This window comes from Centroberyx affinis, unplaced genomic scaffold (genome assembly GCF_046629955.1).
Source record: "Centroberyx affinis isolate AG114_WGS23_722 - 3 ecotype Tasmania unplaced genomic scaffold, CSIRO-AGI_Caff_v1 ptg002975l_1, whole genome shotgun sequence".
NCBI lineage: Eukaryota > Metazoa > Chordata > Actinopteri > Beryciformes > Berycidae > Centroberyx > Centroberyx affinis.
In genome coordinates, this window is record NW_027281083.1 from 5,590 (window position 1) to 16,447 (window position 10,858).

Sequence of the window (10,858 nt, forward strand, 5' to 3'; positions counted from 1 at the left end):
TTTTGTTTTTTTCACTGATGCTCACTTTTCCCTCATGCACCATTTTACTTGTGTGATGAAATAGTAGACTGTTCCCTTAAGAGAAGCAGGGGGTGCGTTAGATTAAGGGGGTTGAAGAGACAAGTATTGTGTGGGTGGGGATTTCCCGAATCTGGAAGTTGTGTTTGTGAGATCACTTAGTTCAAAACCGAAAGTAAGTGAGCAGGCATTTTTGATATCTGGCAGTTTCTTTCACCGTATCAAATTCACTTAATTTTTGTGTGTTTTGCTTGCATGAGTCTTTTCTTTTGTCCCTTCAGCTCATCTAAACATGGACGCACGTTTCAACAGGAGAGGACACACGAAGCACTTTGTTAAAGGTCAGCACTTGAAGCTGACAGATTTGAAAGAGAAAGCTCAACATTGGAACCAGTACCTCTTCAAAGAAAATATCCCACCATACCCCCGACCGGAGTTTCACGTCTCCCATCTGAGACACGACACAGACAGAAGTGGAATAGATGGTATTGCGACTGAGAAGGGCTTCCGTGCACCGGACCGAGAGGAGGGACCGGAAGACCCAGAAGACCCACAGACCCTGGACCTGGTGTGGTGGAGTCTGGCTGTGGGACCTGCGGAGATAGACTCGGCTGAGAAGAGACTCCTTGAGAAAAAATACCCAAACCGGACAAAGGAGCAGGCCCGGGGACAGGAGAAGTTCCTGGGGAGGTTTGCCACCTCCCCTGCCTTCCTCGGGACCTCCAGGCTCGGATCGTACCGCTTTACTTTCCCTCTGCAGGAGCTGCTGGAAGCGTACTGCAAGCAGGTAAGTTAAACATCTTAACAAGTCATTTAGTCTATTATTGAGTCCTAAAACCATAATTTTACTACGATAAAAAAATCTGCCAACAGGGTTAGATAATTTCACTTGTTTCCAATGAAAATCTATTTCTTTCAGGAACTTTGTCGAATCAAGTGTCATTTTCTTGCAGTGCAGTGATCTGCCTTTTCTGACTTGTTTCAACATATTGACACTCATTTCTAGAAAGCTCCTGAAACAAGTGAAGCTGCATTGGAAACAAGTGGAGTTATCTCTCCTTACTGCAGAATGTTTCTCTTGGTTTAAGAAAAATAAGATTTGAAGGTTGAATATGAGACTAACTGGCTTTTTTTTTGCAGTGTATCTAAACCAATTACAGCACATATGCTGTAGAAATATTCTGAAGGAAGATTGTCTACATCTCTTTAACCTCTATTTCTTCATTGCTCTACTCCAGGGTTCCCCAATTAATTTTCCCCAAGGGCCAAATTATGTCAAGCATGCCAAGCCAAGGGCCAAAACGTCCAGGTTTTTTTTCCCATTGCGCCAATAAAAAGTTGTTTTATGTGCAGATGTTGTTGTTGCTGCTATTACCATTATTGTTATTATTATTATCATTATTATTATTAGTAGTGGTAGTAGTAGTAGTAGTAGTAGTAGTAGTAGTAGTAGTAGTAGTAGTGGTAGTAGTAGTAGTGGTGGTGGTCTTGGTAGTAATAATTTAGGCCTGGGATGCACTCTTGAAACAAGAGATGGACTTGAAACAAAATAAGTCCAAAACCAACCATTTAATTATTTTACTTTTTACTTCACAGTTCATCAGTGTTGAACAGTAATTCCTTACACAAGAGATTAACTTTATTTCATCAAGATGTCGCAACAGAAGTTGAGTTTATTGGCCAGAATGACTCAACATGTGGAGAGTGGGGTGGGGTGGAGCACTAGTCTCTGGCCATGCACACTTTCTCTATCTCACTCTTTTGGCTCTACAGGCTGGATAAAAATGACACAAGCTCATCGCGCAGGTCGCACAGCCTCTCCAACACACGGCCTTTGCTCAGCCAGCGAACCTCATTATGCAGCAAAAGATCCTTCTGTTCCGCTGACATTTCCTCCAGCAATGCTCTGAAAAGGCGATGTTGCAGACTAGAACTCTCGCGAACGAAATTTACCAGTCTCATCACAGTATCCATCGCCTCTTTCATTTCCCCGCCACACTGATTTGTGAATAATGCAATGAAATGCCAAGAGTGCTGGGTTAACGGCGGCAAGCCTGCTTACCAAGCCCTTGTATTGTAACACCAGCTCGACGGGATGACAGGCGGCTAGCTGGTGAGTGGCGCTACCGGGGCGTAGGTCAAGTGTGCGGTGTGGGATGAGGTCAAGATAAAGTAGAGTAGTACTTTATTTCACATGTTATGACAGGTGCGTTCACATAAATGCCAATGGGTCGGCGTGGGCCAGACATTTTGCTCTCGGGCCGCCTACTGGGGATCACTGCTCTACTCGGTTTGATATTTACAATGAGAGTTGGTTTAATGGCTCAGTTGAATTGCAGATTTTAATTTACTTCACCTTCAATGACATCTTCGTTTTTTGTGATATCTCCATAAATATGTCAATAAACTTTATTTCAAATATGGCTAATCTTATTGACTCAAACAATTCATTAACCTGCACCGCTTTATTTATTTTTCTCGTTAAACCTCTTTAAAATAATGATAACCTTCATCTGTAAAGAGTTGCAATGTTATTTTACATACATACATGACTTTACACACAATAAGGATAATAAACAAGTATCAACTCTTTCATTAATACATGTTTTTCCCTTGCAGTTTTGCAGCGGCTCAGAGCCGATCCTCCGAGTGTATGAGACCGTCCTGTACAAACAGGAAGTGATGCACTCTGTGGTGGTCCACAGCCACTTCTATAACGAGCTGTTCCAAGACTATCCTCTCCTGACTGACAGCCCTGATGCGGTCTGCGCCTACAAGGACGGACACTTCATCTGGAGACCTGAGGCCATGTGTGGGACACACAGGTACTGCAGTGTGTGTGTGTGTGTGTGTGTGTGTGTGTGTGTGTCTAAAAGAGGGAGAGGATAAATAAAGCATTAGACACATGAAGAGTCTAATGGTGCGTTTCATTAGTCGTTTCAACCGGCCCTCGTTGACTTCCCCTCGGGGGAATCCCCTCCTCCATCTTAAGTGTCGTTCCATTACTCTGATAACTGAAGTGAACTTTCTGAGATCGACCCTTCAAGGGCAGAGGGAGCGAGTCAACAATGATGTAGACTTCACAAGCGCATATCTCCCAGGATGCATTGTAATCGTCCATCAATTCCAGTGCAGGAACAGGCAAGGGCGGATATTTCATTTCACTGTTGGGGGGAAAAATAAACAGAAAATATTCTCAAGAGCAATTCCTGAAGGGGACACCAAAGCCGCCAAAAGTACTTAAATGTATATAGAGGAGACCCTTATGTCCTGATTTATTTCCAAAATTATAAACAAAATTACACAGTGGCAGCCATTTTACATGCAGTAAGAAAAAAAGAATATATTTAGAACCTAATTACGTAGGGTAAGTTAATCTTAAATATTATAGCCTATTATAGAAATATTACTGTTACCATCTACAAAAGATAAAGTATTTTGGTATGAAAACCTGCATTTTAATTTAACCAAGTATCCTCTATCATAAATACACGTCTGGCATTTGTAACAAACCAATCCGCTTGAAAATCGGTCGAAAATTCAGCCTCCACAGACAGACAGGCATTAGGAGACGCGGCGGCCCTGTACCAATACGCACAAGATTCAACCGTGAGGTAATGGAGCGAACAAAATGTAGTCTGGCTACAATTGTAAATGTGTTTTATTCTACTGAGTGGTAGAAGTAAAGAAAAATGTCTGACACATCCTTTGTTTTAAGTTAACCTTTGGAAAGTAGCTACTGACTGGAGGTCAGCCACTGACACACTTCCAGAGATCGCTCCACAGACACTCGTACCGAGGGCTGATGTGTGTGTGTGGGGGTTCAAGTGTGTGGGGGTTCATGTGTGTGGGGGTTCATGTGTGTGTGAGGGTTCATGTGTGTGGGGGTTCATGTGTGTGTGGGGGTTCATGTGTGTGGGGGTTCATGTGTGTGTGGGGGTTCATGTGTGTGTGGGGGTTCATGTGTGTGTGGGGGTTCGGGCAGTGGACCAAACCACTGTGAGGCATATGAGGGGGGACGCAATCTTTCGAAACTTAAAAAATTGTTTTGCGTCTATAATTACCACAAGTGCTTTTATATATTATTATATTATTTGAAATTATATAGTTATGTTTACAATGATATATTGAGGGGGACAACTCTCTGTTTTTCCCAGGAAGGGGGGGTCCGGACCCCCCCTGTCTCCCCCGTAATTTCCGCCTATGGGAACAGGTGATAAATATAAATGCAAGTAAACAAACAATATTTAGAGGATTTAGACATATTTATGAAATGAACTCATCTGCAATATTTATATATATATATATAATATTTATAATATAATAAAATATTCTGCTCCCCCTCGGACCCCGCCCCCCTGCTTTTCAAGCGGCCACTCGCGTTACGTATGCTGCTACATATTACCAAGTGCCGAGGGGAAGTGAAGGAGGGCTGGTTAAGTGACTAATGAAACGCAGGTTATGAATGATTTAATCGATGATCTGCAGAAGAGAGCAGCAGCTTCAGACGAGAATCCACTGAAAAGTGAGTGAGTCTCAACAAAGTGAAGAATGAGAAAACAATTTCTAATGTTATCTCACAGATAACACTGACCAAGTGGCCTTGGCAAAATAATAACTTGTCTTCTAGAAGAAGGCGGTCACCTTCTTCTTAAAGTGCTACAACTATAATTATCATTGGTTGTCCAGTCTTGTTCATATGACCGTATACTTTTTGACCAATAGCTTTACTATATTCTATCTGTATTAACATAATCATGAATATTCAACACTATAAAACTCTGTGTAATCATACAGATTTTGAGTTCTTTGGCTCCCAGCCTGCAGACTGAATAAACCTGTCAAACTGCCTCTCTCTCCTGAGTTTTCTTCCACAGTGCATAACCACAAGTCTTTCAACTCTGGTCTGTCAAGTACAGAGGCCAGATTATCTCTAACCTTCTGCAAATAAATGTTGTCCTAATGCCATTGAGGATTCGTCAGTTTCATCATTTCATGTGATTGTCCCTCCGCTTGTCCCGATGTACTGTTTGGTAGAAACCTACTGTTCTCCCTCAACACCAGTTCTCTACTACGTTTATTTGAAAGACTACAGGAATAAACATCTCTAATATGATGCTTGGGGAATCGTGGTATCCATTGTTGGGGTTGATGATAAGATCTGAGGTCTCTCTCTCTCTCTCTCTCTCTCTCTCTCTCTCTCTCTCTCTCTCTCTCTCTCTCTCTCCCTCTCTCTCTTTCTCTCTCTCAGCTTCCAGTTGGTCAAGAAGCCATATCAGAACCAGATGGTAGCTCACCTCCTCTCAGAGCCAATGCATCAGTTCTATGTTTGGGACAATGTGGCTGTAGCCTTCCACCTGGCGGACGGTCAGGTAGAATGACTTTCCATTCAAACTGAAGTTCACTTAAAGGATAAGGCTGGTGTTTTTTTTTAATGCATTGCTTACCGTCAACAAGTCCTAGGAAAATAACGAAATCAACAATGCATACCATTTTTAGCCGTCAACCCGGAAGTCATTGGCTCCAATTGTAAGCTAAAAACCTTTAAAGGTCCCATATGTAACTTTTACAAACGTTTTACATGTATAAATCGTTTTTTATTGCCAATGTGTGAACAGGTTGTAACGTAACTTAAAAAATGAGACCTCAGCCGACTTTCTCCGTTGCCTGTAACAGTGTGTAAAGCTACATTCTATGTGAAGGACTCGGGCCGTTTTTTCCGGGAGATTCCAGCGGATGTGACGTTATGCGCGCTCCCGTGGCTAGTCTCTTCAGCTTCACTACTTCTATAGCTTGCTTGCTCGTAACGTAATACTTTCTGTATGTGGATATGTTAGTTGGCTAGCTTGCCAAATCACTTCACCAGCTAACGTGATCCATGATACTAATTTATGTAGCTATTATGACAAATAGTGATTTTAGCCAACAATAAATGATGTAACGTTACAAAGCAAAGGTGTATAACGATTGCCTTCTACTAGCCAAGAGCGATGCAAGGCAGGCAGCGGCGGCCAAATGACGTTATCTAACTGTACACAAAGCTATGCTAAGGTTAGCCAGCTAGCTGTAACTTAGCTACGCTGCATGGATCTGGCGTTTGTACAGTGAACTACAATGCTGATTTACAGTAACAGCGAAATAAACAATGGTAAGCTGTAATGACACAGCAAGGTGAACTACAGTCATTCAGGAAATGATGAATACATATAACGTTACATATTCCGTGTAGTTCACTAACAGTTAGCGTTATTGCAGATAACAGATAGCGACATTGCTGAGCCTCACGGTGAAACTATTGCTGTTTTCACAAATGAAAACTGGCTAGCAAGCTAACGCCGACCTATAATGTTATAAATACAGCCAATGTAATGTTATCACCCGACAAAGTTCACACATAGTCACAGTTCCTCCTCACAAAAACACAGCACTGAAAACATACTTAACCTACATATAACTTCAATTAATAGCCCGAGAGAGAGAGAGAGAGAGAGATGGTCGAGCGAGCTAGAGAGAGAGAGAGAGATGGTCGAGCGAGCTAGAAAGTGAATGAAGAGAGGGAGCGGTAGTAGCGAGAAAGCCGGTGAATCAGAGAAATAAAACATTATTTTCTGATTGTTTCACAGCGGTTACGTTCTAAAGCACAGAGAGAGAGGGAGAGAGAGAGAGAGAGAGAGAGAGCCTCGTATCAAAATAACGGTAGCCTACCTTAGAAAAGATCAACAGAGAAATGTCTTGCTGCTGCTTCTCCTGAGTTTTGTTCAGCAAATTTGATAACTGACAGCTTGAATTTCAGGTCGTACTTTTTTCTCTGTGATCAGCAAATGTGACTGACATTTGAATGCAAGTAAAAAAAAAAAAAGAAACTGCTTCCACTGTTTTGGCCGATACACAGGATGCTCCCTCGCGCCTGCGGAGTGCGGGCACATCTTACAAACAGTACCTTTAAATTCAGCTCACAAAGACATAGTTTACATTTTAAAAATCGCTAACTGTTACCATGAAAAGTCAGGCTGTTGTAGTTATTACCAAATCAAATTCAAATGGGAACAAATTCTTCATTACGCCGGGGACTATTTTCTGTGCTACGGAACTACTTTCCTGAGATGGCAAAGTGTTTACAGCCGGCTTATTAAGTTGTTTGAGGAAAAAGTCGTCCGGCCCGGTGCATGGTGATGATGAAATATGCTGCAGAGCAGCAGCATGGCTCTGTGACGGGTTTTTAATCGTTTTTTTAATACAATGGAGTTCTATGGCTGCTGGGACATGGCTGCACTGGGCAGCAGCTACATGGACCAGACTTGTTGGCAAAACAAAATCATTGCTGATTTTGTTATTTTCATAGGATTTGTTGACGGTAAGAAATGCATTAAAAAACACAAGCCTTATCCTTTAAACATTACTGACAAAGAGAGTGTGGGTTAGGGTTAGTTATGGTTGTTTTATAATACAATTCAGTTAAAAAAATTATTCAACTGCAGTGCTCCTCAATAAATATAAAAGCATAATCAATCATTTTGGAACTGGAAGCATGCATTACCAACAGTCACTAAGTTTGTAATAGCAACAGTTTAATGATTTTGGAAGAAGCTACACTACGAAACCAAATTATCCATTTATTATTAAAAATAACATAGCTTTAAAGAAGTAAGGTTAGTATCATGGGGATTTAAGGGATTTATTCATGGGTTGGTTCGTGGAGACACTAGAAATTAAGGGATTTTTTATGCCTTTTGTGCATAGTTTAAAGGGTTATTAATGAGTTATTAATGGAAAGTTCCTGTCTCCCTAAATTTCTCATTAAAGTAGAAACTAATCAGTCAAATGTAAGGGCTGTTTAAGGTGGTTTAGATGGGGTCTCCTCCATTAATAGCTCCAATAGCTCATTTTAAGGGGAATTTGCATGAATTAAGGAGTGAAATAATGTAACTGTATCCAATTTTAAGGGATTACTGGTTCATAGAGCTATGAGCATTAAGAAAACACTTTTGGGAACCTATTGGGAGCTGAAGGTAACATCTCCTCCTGTACAATTCATACAGATAATTCATAATTTAAGACACTTTTCTAAAACACTTCTAAAAGTTTCAGAAATGACCTATAGGCCTATGGTTTGAGGGTAATGAAGTATAACTTTGTGGGTTTAGAGCATTATGGATGGATTTAGAGCATTATATATTAACGCTGTTTGGTTATACCCAGTCTGTGGATCTAACATGGATGGGAATCTGTGCTAGCATGGCTAACATGCTAATCTTCAATTTTACCGCCTTTTACACTCAGATTACAGAATTTGGTGGATACTTTTATCCAAAGGCCCTTGTAGTACAACGCATGGCTCCAGTAGGAATCAAACTCCTAATGCTGGCACTGCCTTGCTCAGGGAATTGAACCCCAAACCCTGGCAGCGTTAGTGCCTTGCTCTACCCATAGGACCGCCTGTTACAATCCCTGCTGAAATTCAGCCATTTCGCCTATTAATAAAAGTACTTCGTAGAGAAGGTTTAGCTATTGAAAATTGTTGCAGAGAAAATAATAGTAAAGTAGGAACAGATGAACTCGATCCTGCCCCATTCTATTGTATCTCATCATTATATATTCCTTTTCTCTTCAGACGCTGAGATTTGACATGAACCACCTGAGAGATTACCTAAACTTCTGTGAGCGGGGATACCCCACCATCTCACCTGCTGGTGCTTTTGACAGTTTTCAGGAAGCTGCAGAGGTTGTCAGGCACGGGTGGCCTCACTATCACTTACCACTCTTCAACTACAGTACGATTGAAGTGTGAATTAAAAATAAGCAGAATTTGTAGAAGACTGTTCAGCAGTTCTGCATAATAAAAGTAATTAGTAACTTTTGCGTTACTTTTAAATGTCTGCTTCAATTCTCTTATTACACATACCCTATATTATTTTAGTGTTGCTGTGGCACAGTGTGGGACAAGACAACTGTCAAATTTTATCTATCATTGTACCCATTATCACTATGATAAAAAGTAAGTAGTGGAACAATAAAACACAATAGATATGTTTTGATAGGTGTATTTCTTGTAGCCTCGACAGACCCTCAAATCAAGCATTAGTACACTGTGTGGGCGGAGTTACCGCACTGGTAGCAGTGTTGCCAACTCTTTTCCAAGGAAAGTAGCTATTGGCTGCTCAGAAAGTCGCTAGGAGTCGCCAGATGATGTCATATGATAATTTGCATATCTGTGAGAAAGCCCAACAGTGAACTCTGCTGGCATAAACCCAGTACTGCAGCTTCATATCCTTTTTTCTTGTTATTAGGTAGTTATATATAAGTGCTGACTCCACCCACCCGGGCCAGTTGCGGCGTACGGCAGTAAAAATTACAAGTGGACCCTATCCTACAGTTCCTGCTCTCAGCAGAGGGAGGGAGCTACGCTGTGTATGGGAAGCGCTGTGATCATCAGACCTCTCTGGATTAGACAAGCAAGTAGAGAAAACCGGCATCAGGCATACCAATTTATTGCCAAATGCTTTGGGATTCAACACATTAACATTGCTTCCCATGGTCTGAAAAAGTCGCCAGATTTATCGCTAGTCGCGTTTGAGAAATGAAGTCTCCAGGGAGGTTGGTAGTCTTTTCACTTGCGCAACCGTAACGTTATTTTGTAACGCATCCCATCCCAACGCTGCTGTTCAGTCAGCCAGTTTTAAAACCTGAATCTCAGTGTGAGATGGACTGGAAATATTGTAAAGGGCTCAAGTTTTATTAAAACCACATAAAAGATTGTACAACGTGTCCGACTCACTTTACTCCATTACAGAGCCAAAGGGCTTAATTAGTGAGACTTCCACTGTCTTCTACTGTCTTCCACTGTCTTCTACTGTCTTCCACTGTCATCCATGGTCTTCAACTGTCTTCTACTGTCTTCTACTGTCTTCCACTACCTTCTACTGTCTTCCACTGTCTGCTACTGTCTTCTACTGTTGTCCACAGTCTTCTACTGTCTTCTACTGTCTTCCAATGTCTTCCACTGTCTTCTACTGTCTTCTACTGTCATCCACGGTCATTTTTCCAAATACATGTCTTTTTTCATTGAACATAAGCCCATCACTTAGCCTAAAATGTGGCCAGAACAGATCATTAAATTATATGCATTCATTTACGTTTTTTAACATGTTATTTTAAAAATGTATCTAAATGAATGCATTAAATTTGACAGCCCTAATATATATTATATATGTATATATATTCTGCCCAAATAAAAAGGACATATTCTGCCCAAATAGAAAGGACACAAGGATGTATATTACACATATCCATGACTTTGGTGTAATATTCTTTCCAGAAAAAAGGCTTATATTAGTGAGCAGAGCCAGTGCAGCATGAAGTTGGCAAGAACCTATAAGAGCTGAATGTGGCGATTACCATGTTGTTCAGCAAAACGCCTCACAAACTTATTTAGATCCAAAGCTTTAGTGCGTTTTGATTCAATGCTGAGTATAGCCAAACTTGATAATCTATTCTCTGTCATAGTAGACCGTAAATAATTCTTTATGATCCTAAGAGTTGGAAAAACTCTGTTCACACGCTGCATTGCTCAGTGGTAATACTACAGCTATTTTGCTCATCAACCTCATTCCTTCACCGTGTGGTCTGCCGACTGGACTATCGTTATCTTCTTCTTCTTCCTGCCGTTACTGTTGTGTCACAGACGGTCACAGATGAAGTTGCTCTGAATGCACGTTAATGGACTCAACACTGAAACTGTCTTCAGCTCCATGAGCAGCGGCTGGTCCCATAGGTACAAACATGTTTCATCACACAGACACACACAGTGAGCTGGCACACAGACACACACACACACAAACAA

General features: G+C 41.2%; 1 protein-coding gene across 1 annotated transcript; it reads left to right on the forward strand.

Annotated features, from left to right (window-relative positions):
• The first annotated feature begins 246 nt into the window (after positions 1-246).
• LOC139658847 (uncharacterized) lies at positions 247-9,655 on the forward strand. The gene is made up of 4 exons (XM_071537024.1): positions 247-805; positions 2,638-2,843; positions 5,270-5,390; positions 8,630-9,655. Exons 1-4 carry the CDS (start codon positions 311-313, stop codon positions 8,804-8,806), a joined length of 999 nt encoding a protein of 332 aa, XP_071393125.1. The 5' UTR covers positions 247-310; the 3' UTR covers positions 8,807-9,655.
• Positions 9,656-10,858: the final 1,203 nt, after the last annotated feature.